Source organism: Nelusetta ayraudi, unplaced genomic scaffold (genome assembly GCF_046127955.1).
Source record: "Nelusetta ayraudi isolate G7.1 ecotype Tasmania unplaced genomic scaffold, CSIRO-AGI_Nayr_v1 ptg000023l, whole genome shotgun sequence".
Taxonomy (NCBI): Eukaryota; Metazoa; Chordata; class Actinopteri; order Tetraodontiformes; family Monacanthidae; genus Nelusetta; species Nelusetta ayraudi.
Window position 1 is genome coordinate 3272864 of NW_027466073.1, and position 23983 is coordinate 3296846.

The window sequence follows — 23983 nt, forward strand, 5'->3', positions numbered from 1 at the left end:
CACAGCTGGAAACAATGGGTAATTGGGTCAGACGAACAGGTGGAACATGAGGAGAGGTTGTGATCTGAAACGAGAGGAAGTTGTAAAAATAAAACAGGAAATGATGAGACAAAACCCCAAGACGAGACAAACCCTCACCACGGTGTGACAAGATGTAGAACATCAGGACCTGGACGCTGATTGACTTCGGGTATAACGGTCAATACCCCCGCAGGAACCTGAGTGTAGTCTGCCATTGCATTGCAATCCTGTTGACATTGAGAAAAGTAAAAACAAAAATTAGACAGAAATCTTGGTTTCCATGCGCACAACCTCGATCACTGAGGACAAGCATGGTGTTTTATAATACTTACAAAACAGACAACGTAGAAGTTATTTCCATCATCCCCGAGGTAAATTGAGAGACATCGCAACACAGCAGTCCTCATGGTAATGACATCAGTGGTCTAATAAGATCTTTCTTTCTTTACAGTGTGACCCAGGCCTAAGATAAAGTGAGACACAACATCAGCGGGCCGCTCACGACGACACCGGAACCCGCCTCTTATCAAAACCTTTGAGAGTCAGTGTTTGAAACAGCATGTGTGATCGCAGCGCGCCCGTTGGACACTCGTGCAATGGCTAAATGCTACGATGCTAAACTATAATAATTCTACGTGAGCGAGTGCTGTCTCAAGTACCAGACGGGCGACGAGCTAAAGTGACACTGCTATTCAATTTGGCCAACTTAGCTTCGACGATTTTGGTGTAGTGTGTAAATAGTTTGATTTTGACATGATTAACTGGTCTGCCCCACAACAAATGCGAATAATAACATCACATGAAATGTATATTAAAGATGAATAACTCACCTGGTGATGAGATATTCTGTGTCCTCCGACTTCAAAATCAGTCTGCAGCAGTGGTTTCCCGCTCAGCTGTACTCCGCATGTACAATCCTAAAATTAAGATTTCAATCCCTGTGATAAAATGTTTTGAGTCCAATTTACTCAAAGGAATTTAGTTGTATACTTTTTTCATGCTGAATGGGTTTGTTACTCATATTCATTGAGTTAAATAAACAAATTATTTAAGTAAAGTGCACAAATTTAATTTAAGTAAGAATAGAATTACATTTTAGAGTGTGAAAAACCACAAAGACCAAGGAAATAATAATAGATTTCTTGCAGATCCAAGCCCCCTCTTCAGCCAGAGTACCAGTGGGGAAGACCTCAAGGTGGTGCCAAGTCATAAATATCCAAGTGTACACCTGGATAATAATTTGAAGAGGTACCTAAACAGAGACGCTCAATAAATTAGGGCAGAGCTGCCTCTTTTTCTTAAGGAAGCCAAGATCTCTTGACATCTGTAGCAAAATGCTGAAGATGTTTTGTTTGTGGTGGCATGTGTGTTCTTTTATGCTGCAGTCTGCTGGGGAGGGAAGGAAAATTGTTTTAGGTTTCTGATGTGTTCATCTGCCTCTGCAATAAATTCAAACACTGCACAGACACAGCTCCCAACATACTGTTTTTTTCAAAGGCACAGAAAAGCAGCTTGGCAAAATGACTTCAGTCCTGCTGGTTGTTTTTTCATCCAGCAGAGATCTCCAGGGACAAGCATTATGAGTAAAACAATGGCCCCAGACATCACTGCAACAGAACAGGTATTTCCTGTTTCTGGTGAGGTCTTCATTATCCCATTTAGTCATTATATGCATGAAATAATTCTATTTAACCATTATCAGTTTTCTGTTCATTCTATTTTGTTTCTAAAATGTAATAATAAAAAAAAACATTGTCATGTCATACTGGCAATAATAATTTGACTAGAAGTTCACACAATGCCTTTATTGAGATAATCAAAAAAATAGATACAAATTCTGAGTTTTTTAGTAGCCTACAAATTTACTTTTAAATTACTTTTAACTTAACTTCGCTGAGTAGATGTCTATAATTTGATTTTCTCTTATATTGAGCCTGATTTTACTCTCTTAAAAAATGCATGAAAACCTTTTCTTACATTTGAGGACGTTGTCCAACCGTATATTAAAACTATTTGAAAATAATAGTAACATACAAGCTATCAAGACCCTGACTCTATCTGCCTTCTACAATTATTTTTATCGTGCAAACCGTAAAAATACTTTTATGTATGCAACCCCCTGGCGATAGTTTTTGTTGCTATTGTTTGTTTTTTTTTTTTGTTTGTACTGTTTTGTGCAATTATTAAAAAAATACATTAAGAAAAAAAAAAAAAAAAAAAAAAAGATCAACTAACTTTCCGGCGTTGAGTTCCGGTCTTGAGTTCCGGTATAGAAGTTATAGCGGAGCCCATGTCCGGCGATCGTTTTTGTTGCTATTGGGTTTTTTTGTTTTTCTTTTTGTTTGTACTGTTTTGCGCAATAATTAAAAAATACATTTAAAAAAAAAGATCAACTAACTTCCGGTGTGGAGTCAGGGGGTTGGAGTAATGGCGGCGCCCATGTGTCTTTATTTGGGTGCCTCTCCTTTCTTCCAAAGCCCCCTTTGAAGCGTGGCCATTTTACTACTTCATGTAATTAAATTGGCAGTCATTTGTCCAAGTCAAGTGCGGCAGTGCGTGTGTGGGTATGTGTGAGTGAGCGAGACCGCTGAGGATTTGAAAGGGGGCGTGTACTGTGAGAGTGTGTGGGGAACAATGGGTACAGTGCTACGCAGAGCGATGTATATGCAAAGGAGACGGGAAGTCATAACATATATATCCTTTTTCGTCCCATTTTAGTTCGTGAAGTAAAATGACCATAACGTTTTCGCCTTGTCTTTGTTTAGTGAACAATATTTTTGTTTCGTCTTTATTAGTCAACTAAAATGCATCCTGATTTCGTCCCAGTCATTTTTTATTCACGTGGGGCTTAGTCTCGTCTCGTCTAGTTTTCGTCCGTTGAAGAAATGGGCGTTGCCGAACATATTTCGTCCAGTTTTCGTTAACGAAATTAGCACTAATAACAACCCACAAACAATAGTGGACAATAACACACGGTGCTCATGGATCGATCGTGGATTGTGTGCAAAATGAAAATCAAAGTCAAAAGTGATTTGCAAATCTCCTATTTTGCTTTTTATTTATTTTCCTTCAGGGTCGGCGGACTACGATATTGAGGCAGGAAACCTAAATGTTAGCTAACTTTTACTGGCATGACTCCCAGTCTAACTTAACATGCACCTTTGAAGGCCTCTGTGTCTCCGTGTAATCAGGAAAAAAATTTAAGATGGCTTTGTGTAAACAAGTTATTTTTTTTAGAGCGTTTTTGAAAATTGGTGGTTTCACAAAATGCTGTCTCCATGTATTCGGCCCCTCAGTCGTAGGACCCAGAGTTCCTGGCCACGCCCCCTAGTGGATGAACTCTCAGATCTCGGGGTAAAACCTGAGTTGCCCTGTAAGGTCACAACTCTCATTCTCACACAGCACAACTGTCTAACCACCCTGGTGAATGAAAGCTGTATATGAATTCAAACTGTATTTAGTGAGGTTGCACATCTCTCTGTTGTAAACGGTTCGATTTTAAGCTCATGAATTGATTTACAACATTCACATATACACATGCATAAACTGGACATATATATATATATGAAATGTATCAGTTTGGATTCTGTAAAAAAAAAACTTGTTGTTTTTACGGAATAAATCTGGCAGCTGTGGTTGCCAGAATAATATTGTAAAAAAATACAGCAGAGTGTAAACCACGTTACAAAACAAACTGTAAATTTATCAATTTAAAACTGTTGCCATTTACAAAATAATATTTAATATATATATATTAAATGAATCTCTTATATATAATATAATTTTCAGCCAATTTGGAATGACCATGCTGTTATTAAAGCCATCTTATTCTGTAAAATGTACATGTGCTTATTGGTTATTTCACATACAATCCCATTCAAATGCACATCAAAACTTCAGATGCAAGGCATTGTTAAACTGTAAAAGCCTCATAATAAGATTGTAATTTCACCAATTTTTCTTGCTTATTTTCATAAAAGGTTGTGTTGCATGTCATATATTTTGTATTATTAAAAGCAATGTTTTGTTGCAAAATAAACATCTACATCTATAACTGAATTTGGACCCAAACACGAACTCTGAAGGACCTCAAACAAAGGTTTTTACTTGTAATGTTTACTGCTACTTAAAACTGTTTTTGACCATTTCTACATTTTATTGTGACAACTGCACTTTCTTTATTTTTTTCACAAGAAATGTGAAAAGAACTATACCCTCAAGCAATTAGACCAAAAAAAAACTGCAATACCAACTCATAATTTCAAGATTTTATTACTTCAAAGAGCAAAACATTTTCACTTTGACAATTTCCTTGCCTTAATTTTAAACTAAGGAACAAAGCATTTCCCTTCCTTTTCCTCTTGAGAAAATAATAATAATTTCAAATAATTCCATAAGCATAAAAAACAAAGTGCAACCAGATTGTCAAAATTCTAACAGGTCTAAATCAGATTTCCATCTATAACATATACAATGAAAGCTTACAGAACTAAGCAATAGTTAGAAACCTTAACTGCATCAAGGTGTGGACTCTGGGGTTCCACTGTAAACAGGATCTGCTGTTCTACTCCACTTCTCTGCTCTCTGTATTGATGGAAGAAAAGCATATTTGAAAACAGAAGAAAAGCACAACTATGTCATGAATGCACTAAGACTCAGTCCTACACAAACATACACTGACTCTCAGATACACACACAGGTTCAAAAACACAGACACAGATACCCATAAGCTCACAAACACAAAATTTAACACAACTTCAAACAAATTTCAATCACTGTTAAAGCTTAAAAATTAAAAACAACAAAAATAAAAAAAATTATTAGCGACTGGGGCATCAACGCTAACCTCAACTTTGCTAAAGCTTCAGCTTACAGATTTATGGTTCATTTATATTTATGTACATTTTTAGTGTGGTGTATGTCCGTATGACTGACTTAGGGACCAAACGTTTAACTACTACTAAGACTTACCTGAGAACATATTCAGATGTCCCGCCACTCATGATCTGAAAGATCTTGGATCAATGTGAGGACTCTGGGGTTCACGTGTAGACGGGAGGTGCCGGTCTTTTCTACTTTCGTGCCCTTCTCAGGATTTATGGGAAAAAAAACATCTTGGAAAACAGCAGAAAACAGAGACATGGATTAATGATAAAGTGACTTTCAGAACGACAATAGAAACTACTGTACATTAAACAACTTTTTTTCTTTTCTTTTCTTTTTTTTCAGAGAAAATATTACCTCTGCAGGAACTCCAGGGTAGATGCCAGCCTGGCTGGATAATGAATGTTGAGGTTGTAGTAGCTTCCGAACATCATAACCAATGATGACATAAAGGAGGGGATGTTCTCCTGAACAATCGTTCTGTCAATACAGAGCATGAATCGTGTGGCAGTAAAGCAGGACTGCCCTAAAAAATAAAGGAAAAAAATGAGAAAGAAATCACACAAAACATTAGGTGAAACAAACGGTTGTGCTCCTGAAACATTTTCGGGCACAGACAGACTTACAGACACACATGGACAAACAAGTATATTTTTTCTCTCAAACACACTCGCCCTTTCAAAACAGACCCTTCCAAATTGATCGCACATAAGCAGGCAAATTTGCCAGAGAAAGATAGACAGCTAGGACTTTATGTTTTTTCTTAGCCGAACCAAGAGGATTGGCTATTTCAAAAGCATTCTGGTACAAAATTAGCTTCAGGCAACCTGGATTTTCAATAAAGAATTTGTTTGACTTAAAGATTTGTCCATCATGTATGTCACTAAACTCCTGTGAGTCTGTGGTATATTGCTGGGTCACTGTATTCTTCCACAACTCAGATTGTAAAAGGGTGTGTAATGTTTGCTTCAGTGGAATGTAGTAAGCATACCTCTGTGTGTTGTTTTCATCAATCCCTAATGATAGTTTTTTAGGCTCAATGTACTTGAACATTTTTTTGAAGGTCTGAGTTTGTGAATAAGTTGTTCTTGGTGGCCCCCGATGGCAGGCAGAGAATAGATCTGAATCTTTAACGCAATCACAGATTTTAGCGACTGCATCATCTGTTAGACCCATGTCATCTTTTAAAAGTGAATGAAGTTTACTTCTAGTGAAATCCTGTCCTAACTCATGCACATTTTGTATCTCCTCCACAACAATCTGGATTGTTGAAGCAGGGAGAAGGAGCTGCCCTTGCAATTGTAGATAGAATAAACAAATATTCCTGAGAAAGGTTTTATTGAAATCGTGTGGGAGTTCACAGCTTCCACTGGTTGAAGGACCTACTGTGTTGAAGATCTGTGAAGCATCCTCACATACAGTGCTAGGAGACTGCGTTTCCCTGTAAACATCACTTATGTTTTCCACAGAACATCCTTTATGTTTGCGTGACATGTGAGCAGTGAAAGTTGATTTATTTGTGAACACGTTTTTGCAATCAACTACGGGACATGATACAACTCTTGCCTCAACTAAATGCTCTTTCAAATGATGGATGAGTTCTTTTGCTGTATGAAACTGGCGGACGCGCAGCGAAATGCCGCATTTCAAATCTGAAACAACGGCTCTACTGTGCGGAGGTTCGGGCACATTGTGTATGCGGTAGAAATGAGCTTTGAAAGCGGCGTACGTGGAAAATGTCTTCTTGCAGTCGACGCCGACACACTGGAAAACGCAGCGTGGTTCATTTCTATGAACGCGGCAATGCAGAACGTAGTCTCTCAAAGTTAGAAGAGTTTTGCTACAAAAACGGCATGCAAACATGTTGAGAAATATTGAAAGCACGTTTGAAGTAACTAATGGCGATGCCGCTCAAGTTAAGACTTCGTCTGTTAGCGTAAAAATGAAGTCTGCTAGCTTACCGCTTATAGCATGGTAATGCCTCCTCAACGTACCTGTTCTCGCTTGTCTCCTCGTCCGTCGTCCCTGCTCCGACTTGTCTCCCCGCCTCCTTTATGACACCTCTTTGTCTCCAACCCCCGAACCTCCGTGTCTCCTGCTCCGTCACTCGTCACTGCTCCAATTTCGTCTTTCTCGCTCTCCCCGTTCGTACTCCTCGCAATGTGTTTCGTCTGCTCCCACAATTCCAAGTCTGTCTGCTCCGCGCCAAGTACTCCGCCAAAACGTGGCATCCAATCATAGAAGAGTCCACAAAAGGTACTCCTTTATTGATTGGTCCTTGCATTTTTAAAATCTCACGCAACGTTTATGCTTTCTGACATTTTTTCTCCAGTGTGCCCTGCGTATTTAACCACAGAAACACAAACCACTTGAGAATTATTAGATTTATGTATTTACTAAAAATAATAGTTATATAAAGAATAATTATATAATATCTAAAAAATACAATATAATATAATTATTACTTTAAATTAATAACAATGAGTATATCTATTTAAATTAAATAAAGTTGTTTGAATAGCATGATATTATTCTAGCATATAAATCCAATTATAGCTCAACCAGATGTTCCCAACAGACCCTCATGATGCGCTTGGGCCTGCCGAGTCTTTCTGGAAATAAGCCTGCCATCGCTCACCGCAGGCAACACGAGAGAAATGGAGAGTCTGCTTTCAAGCAGTTACGAGGTCGTCCAGGCCCTGGACCTCAATGGTCCACCGAACAATCTGACCCCTGCAGCTTCCTCTGAGGTTGGTGAGCCCACAGGAGGCTGGACCCATGTCGCTCCATCGGGCTGGGCCCAGCTGGGTCCAGTGGGCTGAGACCCAGCCATCAGGTGTTCGGATATGGGCCGCAACCCCAGGCCTGTCTCCAGGGTGGGGCCCCAGCTACACCATACCGGGCAATGTCACCATCTTTGTGAAGTTGTGTGCCATAGAGGTTTTTGAACATTAGTCTGCACCATCGCCTTGGTACACCCTACCTCTCATAACTTCTATGAAAACCATCTTTCCATTCATTTTCCATACCAGTTTTTCCCAAAATCAGGGTCATGGGGGTATGCTAGGACTAATTATTGCTGTTATGTAGAGACACAACCATTTGCACTCACCTTCAAACCTACGGACAATTTAGAGTTTCAATTGACCTCGCATGCATGTTTTTGGACTTTGGGAGGAAGCTGGAGAACCCCGAAAGAAGCCACGCAGACCAGGCAAACTCCGCACAGAATGATCCCAGACCTGGAATCGAACTCACAACCTTCGTACTGTGAGGCGGCAATAATAACAACTGTCTCGCAACTTTTAAAACCAAACTAGTATCAACTCATTTCAAACTGATGAAATTATGCAGATTAGAATTAATTTTAAAGCATACATTTGAACAAATGAGTGTTTAAGTAGAATCAAATAGATCTATACAGATGAACTCTACCATTAATTGTTTATGTGAGACTAGCCATTGCTAAATCTGTTTGCATTCGTCTGGATTTAATCTAAGTTCCAGTATTTATCTAGAAATTACAACATATTTTCTATAATTTTAACATTTTTAATTGTTAAGAATTTTACATTTTTTTAAAGTTCTATAAACCAAGCCATATTGAAATTTTAACTGTATTATGTTGGTCCAAGAATGACAATTTTTCTATGATTATAATACAGCAACATATTAATTCTACAAAGAAATACTCTCTTATATGCTGACTGTAAAATTGACAATTATGTATTGGTCTGTTGTTTACAATACATTGTTTTAAAATATACAAAGTTTCAATGTTTTTCTTGCTACAGTTTTTTTTATGTCAAGATTTTACAGGATATTAATGTTAATTTCACTGACATTTTTTACAGTGCAGTCTCATGCACACCAACAGTCGCCACCTAGGGGATTTCTGCTGAACTGCAACAGGTTTTGACACATTCTTAGGTACCTTATTAGTCCTAGGGGCTTGTAAACAGACGATATGTACACACACACACACACACACACACACACACACACTCCTTCGGGGTTGGTGGCACCCAGTGGCTATTTTAGCGGTTTGAGTCTTGCTTTACCCATCTATGGTGTTCAGCCAGTCTGACCTGTCACCCCTGACGTCACAACAAGGCATGTTCCTCCACTGGATATTTTCTCTTGCTGCGATGGTTTTGATGCGTTCCAGTCCCAGCAGATCAGTAATTACCCCTGAGTCTGACATTGAGTCCACACACCTGAACTATTTTAGACTTGCCAAGCACTTGAACACACCACAGTGAGGCGGCGATTCAGGCATCAGGAGCCAAGAACTGAATCCAGATAGACCGTTCTGTCGGCATGTCCAGAATCAGCCGCTGCAGAGGCGTTCCAGAAAGGATCAGAGTGGAGGGAGGGAGGGAAAGAAAAGAAGAAAATGAATAAAGCATGGAGGTGAAGAGCAGCAGGTTCAGACAGAAACCACCAACATCTGACAGCACAGAGCCCAGACTGTGCTCCGTCACTCTGCAGCAGTCGCTCTGTTCCCAGCATTCCCGGAGAATGTTGGGAACGTCAGGAAAAAGACAAAATAGCAAATAATTCCCTGAAGACTTTCTCCTCCTTCATTCCCAGCCAACACTTTTCACAATGGAGGAAGTCTTTGCTGACTGGCTGCCCTTCCGCCCTCCCCCTCTCTCCTGACAAAGTGAGACTCCCCCTCAGCCTCTCCTCCCTCAGCAGGAGTTTTAACACGGCCGCAGCCGGAGCTGCAGCTCAGTCTGGCAGTGAGGATTGTGGCAGAGAGACGCTGAGAGAGAAGAAGAAGAAGAAGAAGAAGAAGAAGAAGAAGAAGAAGAGCAGCCCCACAATGGATGTCAAGCTGCTGGTGCTGCTAAGTCTGCTGGCCGTGACCACACACGTCCCATCCTCCACCGGTGAGTCCCCACACTTCTTTCCTTTATTTCTTTCATTTGGAGACGCACTGCTGCTCAAAAGATGTTGGAAGAATGTCTAGAAGTCGAGAAGCTTTGTCCGGAGTTTCTTCTTCACTGCTGCTGCTTGGAACTTTTCTGAAATTCGTTTGAAGTTTTAAAGTTGTTCTGTTGTCATTTATTATTTTGGTGGCCGTCCAAAGGATGTCATGCAGATCATTTTCAATGATGCGTGAAGTTGTGAATCTTAAGTGGGAAAGAAAACTGTATGGTTTTATCCATGATTGGATGTTTTTGAAGGCTCATCACATCTCATTATTAAAGATATATTTTTTCTAAATTAAAATGTAGTTATTTCAGACATCTGGAAGAAAAAAAAATGTATCCCCAAATGATTTCAACAGCATTTATATGCACCAAGAATATTGACTGTAAATGACATTTTTCTTGATTTGCCTTCTTGCCAAAATTCCATTTTAAATTGAAAAGCACAATATATTGTTTTGCTTTATTTAAAATTTTTTGAAGTATCGGAAAAACACTCCACTAACTTAATAAAAAACTATACTTCAAGTATCAATTAGAATCAATTATAACAACTAATCCAGCCGCTTTAACTATCATGTGATTTTCCCCGCTGCTTGTTTTGGACCAACCAGTTGGGCTGCAAGTGTCTCTGCCATGATCCCAAACACTGGATAGAGCGCTGCAAACCCTGGGGAGGGGTGGTCAGGGGTGTGGGAGGTGGGGGGTGGGAGGTTGTGTCGCCAGGCCTGCATTATGCAAAGCTTGTTGTTTTAGCCCCTGCCTGCATATTAAAGAGTTTATGGCCTAGAGTGTGTGTGTTTGTTCCCTTTGCTTTCCTTTAATTAGCTTCGAATTAGAGGGAAACAATTAGCCGCTTCTAGCGCTTGATGCTGCCAGTTAGCACACAAGCAGAGTCAGTGATCGAGCCATTGGTTGGTAACGTATCCAGGCCTGGAATCAGAGAATCAGAGGGTCTCCTGGCTGATATAATGTCAGTTTATTTCTGCATTTCAAACAGCAGCAAATGGCTGAAACTTGGACACAAAAGAATGAAAAAAATAAAAATAAACGATTGTTGCCAAATGCCAAATGAAAGTAATCACTGTCCAAACTTATGGAACTCTGAAACCTGTTTGTTCTGGGACTTGATAAGGTATTTATAAAGTTTTACTGAGGCACTTTTGTTCTTACCGCAGCAACATTTTTACAACAGCTGTCGTATTTATTTCAGGTTTTTTTTTATGGTGGCAAGGAAGAAAAAATAATTCACGGTGGGTTGTATAAAGCCACTTCGCATGGCTTCACTGAGGCACTCGGGAGGTTTGGAATCATTTTAAGAAGCACTTGTGCTGATTGCCGCTCCCCCCCTTACACACACACACACACACACACACACACACACACACACACACACACACCACCACCTTGTTAAATTGACAGGCACAAGTAGAGAGACCAGAACAGATTGAATGTGGAGGAAACTCATCAACTGCAGAGGGAAACCTACGTTTTTGTTTGTTTGTGTGTGTGTGTGTGTGTGTGTGTGTGTGTGTGTGTGTGTATCAATTGTAAATTAGCAATTTGAAACATTTTTATACTGAAATATAATAATAAATACTATAATTATCAGGAAGAAAAAGTGGCAAATAAGGAAAAATAATGATAAATGAAAAAAGAAGGGAGGCAATAAAATGGAGGGATAAGTTACAGATGAGGAAAAAGAATGAAATACATCTGTTATCTCATGAAATATATATAGGATTCCTTGGAGCCCTAGCAATGACCTTCTCTCTGATTATTATCATGTATCTATCCATCTACTTATCCAACTATTTTTTTTTAATTATTACTATTAATTGACTAATTTTCAATGAAGGAATCAGTGGGCATTCCATCCATTCGTTCATCCAAAAATAAATGAACAAACAAAGATCTGAAAAATGTGTGCAAAGTGGGACCTTTCACTGTGGTTATTTCAGCCTCTTCAGCAGCTGTTGTACGTTGCCTCATCTCACCACCTTTATTTCTTTTTCTTCCCTCCTCCTGGTCCTCAGCGAAGCCCATCAGCCTGGTGGAGCGCTGCTGGTGTCGCTCCACCCTCAACACAGTGCCCCAGCGCTCCATCAAAGAGCTCAAGTTCCTCCACACACCCAACTGCCCCTTCCAAGTCATGTGAGTTGCTTGCAAGCTTGTGTATGCACTGCCTTTTAATGTTTGTTCTGCAATGGGGGAGAAAAAACCCTGACTTTTTTATGCAGGGAAAATGAGAAACTAAAGTTGAAAGAGAAAAAAGTTTGTATGGCTGATTGAGTTTTTTTGTGTGTGTGTTTTTGGTCTTGAAGGAGCCTGAAAAACTGAAAAATTAAGTCACAAATTTTTTTTTATGTGTCACTACAGGCCTTGGTTTTTCAGTGATGCATAAAGATGGGGTAAAAACAACCAAATATTCTAAAACACCGAAAACAACAGTCAGCTACTGTGTGATGGATGAAATACTAATAATAGATTTAATGCAGAAATGCTTCAAAAACCCCTACAGGACAGAGAAGTGACATCCATTGAATAGCAATATTTTTGAAAATGTGAAAATAAATCAGCTTTAAAGTTCACTAATTTCCCTCAAAAACTACCGACCTTGATTTTTCTTTTCCTTCTTTTAAACGATGACATTTTTTAATTGTTTATCAGCGCTGATTCCAGTTTTTTCTACCCGACAGCCCTATCATCAAAGCAAGCTCCTCTGGCTATGTTAGCGTTTAGCGTTGGCAGAGGACTGAGGCGTTAATATCCTTCCATTCTTCCTCTGATAACTTGAAGGAGAGAAGTGACCGATTCATATTTTGTGGAGGAAGTCATAATTAAGGGTCAAAGTGATTTCCTTTGTATTTCAGCTGACCCCCACCCCCTCACCCCAACAGCCCACTTCCCCCTTTTTTTTTCCCATTTCCCACCCGGCACCACGCTGCAGTGCAATGCCACTGATCTGGAAACAAACATTGACGTTAAAGACTTGGATTGTTTGTTTGCTGTCAAAATCAGGAGGCGGGGGCTGGGTGGTCGGGGGGTAGGGAATGGGAGAGGTCGGGAGGCTGCAGGGGATTCTGCCCCCCCGGTAAAAAAAAAACAAAGAAACAATTAGGCCAAGAGTTTCAAAGGTCAGAGGGCGTTCAGGAGGCCACCAGAGGGTGCCACTCAGCTGTGACATTTCAATGGAGGCAGATGAAAGGATCCCCTACCACGCCCCAGCCACCATCTGACCATGTGGTCTGGGCTAGCGCCTTAGTTCCTTTCCTCATGAAGGGACTAAATGAGCGTTGATGGAATGTTATAAAATACCTTTGCGTCAGTACATGATATATGCCACAACTGGCTATTAGGACTTAGCGCACATAATGCTCAACGTCATCCCGTGGATGTGATGTCGTCGCGGGTCTCCCTTTCGGAGCCGAGTCGATCGGAGCCGATTGTTTGACGGGTTGTTTGACGCGTTTCGGCGCGGCTCGGTGAGCATTTCCCACTGCAACCAAATGCCGATTAATAGCGGGACAACATTACGTTTTTTGGCCAGTGGGAAAGGGGCTTTCGAGGCTTATTTTTTTCTTGTTCTTTTTCTTCAAGATCTCAGTTGGTCTCTAGACAAGCAGACACACAAGCATATACTTCAGCCCAGAGCAGGAGAGCAAACTGAGCAAACACGATTTTCAGATCGTGAGCTGGCTGCCCTCGATGCTGAAGCAAGTAGACATGCAACAAAATTAAAGCAAAAAAAATTAAATCCCAGTGAAAGAAAGAAATTATGGGAAAGTATTTCACTGGCAGTCAGTGCCAACGGAAAGTTCTCCCGAAAGAATGACGGACCAAAGAAAAAATATCATTTAACACCTCTCAAATGCCTGCGACGGGCGGTGGACCACCAAAAGAATGTCCCCTTAACGATTTGGAGGAAGTTGTTACGGGCGAAAGTGTGTCACAACAAGAGCTGGAAAGTATGTATATTCCCTTATGTCGTTCCATCAAAAAATTACCTTTCTGCCACTTTTCGTAATTTAGCTTTTTTCTTTACAAATGGAGGGTAAACTTTAATTAAAATCCCTTTTAGGTGATTCCCTGCCTGACCCACCAGGTAACCCTCCACTACATATCCACCTTGCACCATCTCCACCATCTGAGCCCTTTGAGACAACGGTTGCAGTCTCTGGCCGTCAGTACATTGTGGGGAGATCGACCGACTCCTCTGTTGCGAGCAGCAGCGGCAGACCAGGGCAGAACACCCAGCTACATTATCCCAGATTATCCCAGAAGTGTGGAATTTAAAGGCGTACGCCGGGCATTAACCCATGTAGTGAGGAGCTCCAGGCAGTTTGCTAGTTCGATGGCAAGTCTCAACGAAACTATCTCTGTCTGGAGTAACCAACAACAGAAAAACCACGTTGAGCTGATAGGGGGTCTGGGGAGGATCGCTGCTACTCTCAAAGCCAAATATGTGCAAACAAGGGAGCCGAAGAATCCGCAGTCAGGACAAGAACATGTGCTCAGAGAGAGAAGAAAGCGATAATTCCTTAAAAAAAAAAAAAGACAGTTTTTTGTGAAACAATTTCTTCTTCTTGCTGTGTTTTGTAGACACAATATATTATCATAGGCTATTTAAGTTGTCGTTCTTGTGTCCAATAATGACCTTAAATGTCATTATTTTTTTGTTTCTCGTTTGAATAAAAATACGATTTGAAAACTCATCATACTCTGTTGTTCCACTTCACTGTAATGCTTCTTTAGAAATCATTTTTGGATTCCTTCCTGAACTTTTTGCCTTTAGGCTGAAGACGATATTGCCTTTCAGCGTTCGATCCACGTTGTCAACTGTTAAATTAAGAAGTAGAAAATAAGCGTTTGTGAAATTTGCACGTCTGGCTAATAAGGTGGGTCACATTTATTTGATTCGACTGGTTTAGGTTTTTGAAAAAATGTTTAAATTATTTTTAAGAATTTCATCCGAATCAAAGTACCGTATTTTCCGGCCTATAAGTCACACTTTTTTTCATAGGTTGGCTGTCCTGCGACTAATACTCCGGGGCGACTCATACATGAAAAATTCACAGACAGCCACGAGAGGGCACTCTAGACTTACGCACTGATATCTCCTGCTCCTTAATAATTGAAAATTTAAAAAGTAAACATTAGCTTACAAAGACGACTGAGAACGACTGAACACAAATGCCCCCCAAAAAGAAAATCATATACTGCAGACTACAACCTGCAAGTAGTGAAATTTGCAGCTGAAAACAGTAATCGAGCAGCAGAGAGAAAGTTTGGATTAAATGAGAACCTGTTAGGGACTGGCGAAAAGCGGAGGCTACTCTGACTGCGATGAAGAAAACAAAAAAAGCTAATCGCGGGCTGAAAGCTAGATGGCCACAGCTAGGGGAACGAGTTTGCCAGTGGGTGCTTGAAAAACGTGCACCGGGGAAAGGCTTGTCAACGGTGCAGTTACGTCTCCATGCTCAGGTAGTTGCCAAGGCGATGAATATAAAGGACTTTGCTGGAGGACCTTCTTGGTGCTTCCGCTTCATGCAACGCAACCGCCTCTCTATCAGAGCACGGACAACGGTGTCCCAAAAACTGCCAGCAGATTTCCAAGCCAAGATCGATAGTTTCCGTGAGTTTGTTGAAAAGCAAGTAACTGAGCACAACGTGACACCGGATCACATCATCAACATGGACGAGGTCCCCCACACTTTTGACATCCCCATGGGTCGAAGTGTCGCAGAGAAAGGGCAAAAGAGCGTGAATTTAGTGGCAACTGGTCATGAAAAATCACACTTCACAGTGGTGCTGGCATGTTGTGGCGATGGATCAAAATTGCCACTATTGGTCATTTTCAAACGAAAAACCATGCCAAAAATCCAATCTCCCTCTGCTGGTGTCGTGGCCGTGAATGAGAAAGGGTGGATGGATCAAGAAATTATGAAATTTTGGCTTACAAAATGCTACACTAAGCATCCGGATGGTTTCTTTAGAACACGCAGAGCCCTGCTTGTGATGGACAGCATGCGAGCGCACATTACGCCACAGTTCAAAGCGAAACTTGAAGTTTTCAACTCCATACCTGCTATCATCCCCAGAGGCTGAACAAAAGTACTCCAGCCGCTTGACATCTGGATGACGGACGGCGAGCATAGCATAGAGAGGAAAGTTTCACTCAAAAGCAAGAAACACTTGGACAGACAGAAGCTGCGCCTGGTTTTGGTTGGCATATTTGCATAGAAGGGGGTGTGTCCTTTTGCGCGTAATGACTCATTTAAATACATTCAAATGAGTCTGACGCAGCCCTGCAGCTACCTGCGCCTCAGCGCATTTTCAGCTGATTTTCACGCTTGCGTCCCCTCTGTGGATCAGAATCACCGTTTTTGGTGCTATTTACACTGATTTTCTGGCGCAAAAGCCGGGCAATCGCTTTGTGGATCTGGCCCTGAGTTTTTTTCCGGACCCAGGGCATTGCTGCTGTTGCTGTTGCAGCTGCAGCTCAGAGGTCGTCTTCCAGAAGTGAAGCCTGTTGATGTCTTCATGGTCTCAGCAGAAGTTTGATGACGCAGCACCGTCATGGCTCACTGCAGCCAGTGTGTTTGTGTGTTTGTGTGTGTGTTGAAAAATCTTACGACAGACAGCAGCTGAGGAGGTTCAATTTGTCAGCAGAGCTTTTATACCACTGAACTGACTCAGTCAGTGCGTTTACATGGCACTAGAGAAATTCGAATTATTGCCTTAGTCCGATTATGATCGGAGTTTGAGAACTCCGATTGGAATCGGAGAACTCCGATTGAGACACCCAGATAATGCGATTGGAATTCGAATTTCTCTGCACCACGCCTCCCTCTCGCGACTCATGACCGCACAACTACGTCGTCTCACAAAACAGACAGCGCGAAACAACCTTGCAAACGCGAATAAGAATGTTGACATTTGGAGAGAGGATGAGACCGGGGCGATGCTTTCTCATCTAAAAGAGATGGACATATTAAAATAAAGCGCAACAGAGACCTTTTTAAAAAGGGTAGCGCAGCAAATGCAGGGCTGCGGCTTTGTGCACCCCTGAACAAATACGTATTCCTTCGTATTTATATTTCCAACTTTTCGTTCACATTTTTTGTAAGTTAGAAGCATTTTAATGTTGTAAATAAAAGCACAGCAAAGAGATGTTTTTCTGATTTGTTTTTATTTCGATAATTTCGCGGTTATTCTGCTGGAAACAGCGTGCAGCGGCACCAGCTTCCTCCACGGTTGGCACTTTAATGAGCGTGTGTATAACTGAAGACACCGTTCCTTTGCAAAACCTGTACACAAACTCTCCCACCAGTCTGCGCAGAACCCGCATCCAACAAGAACGAGAGTTTGGGGTCCGTAGCGACGGCACAAAGCGTAGCATCGAAGTGTTGTTGTAGCCCTCCAACAGCAAACGACGTTCTTGTCTGCCTTTTAAAATAACCATGAGCACAAGAAATAGGGTACAGCTTATCTGCAAAGTAACATGCACATTATGAACTATCATACATATCATAATGATTTAATATGTCAACCGAAAGCAGCTGACCAGCTGAAAAGACTCACTCCACCCCCTACTGTTGGGAGGAGGACATGTTCCCGTCAATAATTCAAATTTCTCAGCTGCATGGATACGGGGACAAGGTGAGAATTCCGATTCCGAATTATTGCTTAGTCCGATTAAGCTCTGCATGTAAACGAGTCTTGTGTGTGTCTTGGGGGGGTCAAATTGAGTTTGGGGGGAAGGAGAGAGGAGAGGGGGACACCTGGGGAGCTGTTAACTCTCAAACACGACCTTTTGCCATTGAGGTGTGAGAGCCACATGTTGCCCCCCCCTGGCAGCACTCACCCTCGACCCCAATAGACACACACGCAGACGCACGCACATACACACACGCCGCAGCAGATGAGGGAACAAATCCGGCTGCTCAATATTTGGTGACGAGAGCCTTTTCACCAGCAACAGGTTCTTATTTTGAAGTCACTGTCTCATCGATTGGTTTGATTTGATTTATTTATTTCGAACATGAAAGTGAGAAATGAGAAAATAAAAAATAAAATAAAAAAAAACATATATAAATAAGAAAAATAGGATAAGTAAACACCAGTGAAATATAAATCAAAATAATATTATTCATATTCGAAAAGGGGTAGGAAGAAGTAAGAACTTATGTACCTACCCCTAAACTTAGATAAATATACAAACTTATGCACTAAATTAAGTATATACGATTAGATGACAGAAAACCAAAGACAAATCTAAACAAAAGACAATTCCAGTTATAAAACAGTGCTGGAATTCAACTGTAAGAATACTGGAGAAATTTTATATGTATATATACATATATATATATATTAGAGCTGTCAGTCGATTAAAAAAATTAATCCGTTTAATCGCATGGTTTTCCATAGTTAACTCACGATTAATCGCAAATTAATCGCATATTTGTTTTATCTGCTCTAAATTTACCGTAAACTGATACTTTTTCCATTTTTTTAATAATCATATCAACATGGGAGTAGGCAAATACTTGCTTTATGCAAATGCAGCATGTTTATTCGTGTTGGAGCAATGACAAGTACTACTAACAAAACAAAAGATGCACAGGGTAAAAAAAAATGTTGTGCGTGTGTGTGTGTGTGTAAATAGAAACACGCACTCAGGTGTCCATCTCAAGACCTCTTTCATAATGATCACTGACCGGCATCTCTAGTCTTCCTCTGTGTGTTTGTGTGTGTATTTGTTTAATCTCTCTCGCACTCTGATACAATGTACTGACAAATATAACATACAAATATGATCGAATTTGTCATTCGGTTTTTATTTTGAAATTAGTTTATTTTGAAAATTCAACGGATTTTCTCGTTTTTTCTGAGCGACTTCCTGTACTATTGACGAGGATCGCTCGACAACTGCATGGCGCGAGCCGTGCGCCTGTTCGCGTCTGGTGTGAACCACCACATTGATTGACGTGGGCGCCGAATGGAAGCGCTCGTTACAGTAAATGCATATCACTTTTGTCCTGTCAAGACTGCCATCTGGCAGGGTTTTGAAGTGGAACTTTCCATTTACAATTGACGCCTTATCCATGTTAGTCCTTCCTAGTGCTCATCTACGCTCAGTGTCTTTTTCTTTTTTTTGTGTGTTTACAAGCCGGCTGCAAGCGTGTGACTGTGTGCTGTGAGTCAATTCATTTCCCGTTTCCACAATCTACAGAGCGGCCAAAGGTTCAAAAAGCACCATATGCGTTAATCGCGAGATAAAACAATTGTCGGCGATAAAGCGGTGTTGAGTTAACGCATTAATAACGCGTTAACTTTGACACCCTTAATATGTATATATATATACCATCAAATGCGGCATCGAGAGAGAGAGAGAGAGAGCGAGAGAGAAAGAGGAGAGAGAGAGAGACGGCTCCCGTCGTTCACGTCAAAGAGCCGGCTCTTAGAGCCGTTTCGTTCGCGACCGACACATCACTAATTTTTGTACTTTATCCTAAATAGTCCCAAGTTTACACATTCTTTGGCGTCCAGGTTCAGACCATTCCATAATTTAACCCCGATTATTGAAATACAAAAACTTATTTTCGTTGTGTGTATTGTGCAAACTTTAAGATTGAATTTTCCCCTGAGCCTGTAATTCCCATCTCTGTCGGAGAACAGTCGCTGGATGTTGTGAGGTAACATGTTGTTCCTTGCTCTGTACATTACCTGCACAGTTTTGTATTCGAGCAGATCAATGAATTTGAGAATTTTGGAGTGAATAAATACTGGATTGGTGGATTCTTGGAAGTACGCGTTGTGGATGATTCTAATGGCTCTCTTTTGTAAAATGCTTCTTCTTCTGTAACGTGCTTCTTAACGTGTTTCCCCATATCTCGGAACAGTCATCTAAGTATGGCAGCAGTAACGAGTTATATAGGATAAGGAGTGATTGACTGTTGAGGAACTACTTGAACTTTGAGGAAGGCAACACTTTCCCTAATGAAGTGGCCTCTCTGTGGCTGGCAGTGGCAGCTTTAATCCCTAATTTACCCAAAGCGTCTGCAGCGCGTTCGCGGCTTGGTCGCGGCTCCACAGCAAAAAACATCCATTAAAGTGAGTGTGCAAGTTCACACCAGGCGTGGCACAGGCACATTTCAGAAGCGTCCCATAAGTGTGAAACTGCGCCACTCTGGTAAAGAATTAGGACGTTTTTTTGGTTTTGTTTTTTGAATACATGCAAAACTACCTGGATTGTCGTGTAATTTTGCAACCCTTGTGCGAACCTATCTTGCCGCTGTGCAAGACGCCCTGCTTGGAAACGCGTTTGGTGTGAGAGGGTACGGAGCGGTTTCCACGTGGCTCTGGCACGCAACATGGATGCGCCACAGACGCTTTTGGTGTAAGTTGGGGCTAATAGTCTTTAATGCTTGTAAAGTTGAGACTTTTCAATGTTCAGTTCAGTTGATCGAAAGCTGCACACACATTTTTCTGGTCCCGATCCAATCCCATTTATTTTTTTAATGATGAGTAATTGCCAATCCCGATTTTATTTTTTTCCCGATCCAATCTTTTTTCTTACCCTGAATAAACTGAATCCATTGGATTCAGACTTTTCTTTTGGTGCATTGCAAAATAAAATTGGATAGTTTGTTTCAACGATCAATCCATGCTTTGCTTTTCCTCAACATTTTGTTTATTATACAAATTGAAGAACACAGGGAGTAAACTATATAAAACCTATAAATGAAATGAAAAATAGCAATGTAAAATTGTGCTTATAAAGTAAGTACATTCATTTTCAAAGTGCATTTGGAGCTTGGTGATGACTTCACTCTTCGCACAGTAAATACAAATGTAGACTTTGTAAAGATAACGTACGCTTCACTGAATCAGTAACTTCAGTTACAATAAACTACTGATACAAAATAAACTTAACAATGTAGCAGCTCAAGTTTAACAATGCTCAGTAAAAAAAAAAAAAAAGACTAGAGCCATATATAAATAAAATAAAAATTATTATGTAAGTATAACTTATAAAGTAAGCACATTTATTTTCAAAGTGTCTTCAGAGCTTGGTGATGACTGCACTCTTTGCTTAGTAAGTGAATATAATCAGTAACTTTAGTTACTGTAAACCACCAAAGCAAAAAAAAAAAAAATGAAATCAGTGTAGCAGGCTAGCAGCTCACGGCTAACACAGTTAACTTGTCTTTTCTTAAACTAGCGAGCAGCGCTGTATTCCTTATTCCTTATATTCTGCTTTATGTTTCTTGAGTTACCGAATTAAATTAGTTGTGTTATAAGAAGCTCTGTTGCTGCCACCACGGGACGTCATTAGCTTGCAGACTTTTCGCTGCGGGTCTGCATTCCTCTTCCAACTCGTAGCATCGCCACATGGCGGGAATATTGTTTTGTTTACAAATGTAGAGACACGCGGCTGGACGGAAACCTTCGACTTCAATAGCTGATCGTCGATCTAGTAAAATATGCTAGATCGGACATCCCTAACACACACACACACACATTAAAACAAAAAAATATATTTATTTTTATTTTGAGATAAAAAATATTTAATCTTTTCCCTTTTGTCAATGTAAAAAATAATGACCAAAGTTTTTTGCCTTTTCCTTTTGTGTTGTCGTCTCATTGGTCTCACAAGGTCACACAGTGTTGTTTTAGTGGACTTATTCAAACTTTGTTGAGGAATCTCTTAAAATCTCCCAATATGTAAGTTTTGACATTATTAGTTACATGGTCTTAATTATGATTTAAATGCCACAGAAACTGTGTTGCTTCACAAGGTCACCTCTATAAAGGTTAATGTAATGTGTAAGCGTGATTCTGTATGTTGAGGGTATTATGGAGTGTATTAATTTTGGGTGGACTAAATATGACATCACTGACGGCCTTGATGTGAAATGCATGGCCCGCCACTTGTACAGTATGTACATGTTTGTCATCGTATTTATTTTTTTTAATTACTGAAAGGAGAAACAGGATCAATCCTTTAAAGCTGAGGCATTCAGGTTTTTTTTTTAATCATAATCTTGGCTAAACTCAAAATATTTCACTGAATGCTGCATTTTATTTGTTTTGCAATTTTTTGTTTTTATCTTCTGATGTTTTGTTGATGTGTTCTTTCACTTGTACTTTGTTGTATGGGTGTTTTGTCTTGGTATTTCATATTTATTTTTTATAGCGCTGTGTTCCATGGTGAGTATACATAATACATATTTAATATTTTTTGATATCATGAACATTTAATTTGTGCACATAATTGGGTTATAAAATAATAGAAGCAACAAAAAAATCGTAGGATCGGCTGAAAAGAGCCAGAATTCCCATCACTGCTTTGATTCTCTGGTGAAACTCGATACTTATTTCTTGCACGTCTGCTTCACCTGTAGCGCCAAGTTGAAGAACAACAGGGAGGTTTGCATCAATCCCGAGACCAAGTGGCTGCAGCGCTACCTGAAGAATGCCATCAACAAGTAAGAGAGAAAAACAACCTAGTCTCTTCATCCAGCTATTTATATGTAATTAGGGCACTTTTCCACCTCCTTCAGTCTGACTTAGTGTCAAAATGCATCTTTGTTGTGTTGACAGTTTTGGCGGGGGTGGCACTGGCCGACGTTCAGCCGATGCTTCTTCTCAGACTGACAGTCAAATTTATTTTATTTATTTATTTCTGAAGCACTTTTTTAAGACGGACGTGAAACCAGAGAAACACGCAGGAAAAATGGCACAACCAACGGTCAACCAATCAGCGTCTATATCAGTTACAGATTTAATCACCCCTAAAAAACATTTCATAACTTCAGAACGGAGACTGCAGTGTGTGTGTGTGTGTGTGTGTGTGTGTGTGTGTGTGTGTGTGTGTGTGCAGTGTTTCATGTCGGAATGCAGTCACCCTTCATTGTGTGATGTTGTTGCCAGTGACCGGAGATGCACAGCAACACACAGAATATTTGACTGAAAAACAAGATTTTATCCTCACTTTGTGTTGGTGACTCCTGAACTGACCACTGACCTATAGATTCAGTCCCTAAACTGCTGACTTTGTGTTGATTTGTCACGATATTGGGATTGTGGAATCTCACTCATCCACCTGTTGACCTCCCACAGAAAACATTTCTTCACTTGCAGTTCCTTTTGTCAATTTCCCCAAACCAGGAACAACAGCAGCTGCTGCCAGCCAACTTATTATGGCCAAGGAACACGGGCCCACAAGTGTCAGAGAGAGCAAGAGTAGCACGATGTAATGCATTTTCTTGGCTTCACTCAGTTTATTTAAACGCTGCAGTGCAACTAGCCCAGCCATCAAAGCTAGCGCAGCTGTAAAGGCTAGCATAGCCATCAAAGCTATCGCAGCTATCAAAGTTAGCGCAGCTCTCAAAACTAGTGCAACAAGCCACCTCCTGTTGTTTCCTCAATTTTCTGTCTAACTCACCCGCCAAGGCAACGGACTGATAAAAACATACAAAAATATAATTTTTTTCACCATCAGATTATGTTTAACGTCACATACATTCTAGTCAGTGTGATATCTTGACACAATACGACGGGACACTGAACTTTGACCTCAAACGTCCAGGACGTCGCTGAAGGGTTCCTGAGTGATCTTCATTGTGTGTCATTTTCCTTGTCGTCAGGGTGAAGAAGAACAGGCGACGCAACAACAAGATCCATTAAGGACGTGCCAGCGCCCCCTGCTGCCCACTCTGTATACCTCGCTATCACTACTATGGATGTATGTAAACACGCTGTATGTACCCAAGCACCTCTCTGGACAATAGCACATCAGCACTGCACCGCCGAAACAACAACAAGAACAACAAACACAACAATACAACAACAGCAGCCAGCAGTAGCAACACCAGGTTCCCCCGGAGACACAACTCTACGCTAACCTTTACAAGGAATTCTAAGACTCGGCTCCAGCATCCTGTACCAAGGCCTTGTGGATAACCACCTTAAACATAGCCACCTTCACTTCCTGTCCAGCTGACACAGAAGAGATGAGCGGCCGTGAGTCTTCCTGTTTGGAACGAGTGCAGACACCAGTGAGTCTGGAATGGATGGAGGTGTGAAACAAAAGTCTCCTTCACTTTGCTGATGGACGACAAGGCTCAACTGGC

The 23983-nt window shown here is 40.7% G+C and overlaps 1 protein-coding gene across 1 annotated transcript; it reads left to right on the top strand.

The window, feature by feature from the left end:
• The first annotated feature begins 9620 nt into the window (after nucleotides 1-9620).
• On the top strand, nucleotides 9621-23743 carry LOC142889678 (stromal cell-derived factor 1-like). Its single transcript, XM_076028472.1, has 4 exons — nucleotides 9621-9800; nucleotides 11879-11996; nucleotides 22253-22336; nucleotides 23498-23743. Exons 1-4 carry the CDS (start codon nucleotides 9734-9736, stop codon nucleotides 23535-23537), a joined length of 309 nt encoding a protein of 102 aa, XP_075884587.1. The 5' UTR covers nucleotides 9621-9733; the 3' UTR covers nucleotides 23538-23743.
• Nucleotides 23744-23983: the final 240 nt, after the last annotated feature.

Excerpts from the sequence above, each read along its gene's own strand:
- LOC142889678 (XM_076028472.1), top strand. The coding sequence starts at position 9,734 with ATGGATGTCAAGCTGCTGGTGCTGCTAAGTCTGCTGGCCGTGACCACA. Across the intron at positions 9,801-11,878 it reads ACACGTCCCATCCTCCACCG|CGAAGCCCATCAGCCTGGTG; the intron begins GTGAGTCCCCAC and ends CCTGGTCCTCAG. Across the intron at positions 22,337-23,497 it reads CTGAAGAATGCCATCAACAA|GGTGAAGAAGAACAGGCGAC; the intron begins GTAAGAGAGAAA and ends CCTTGTCGTCAG.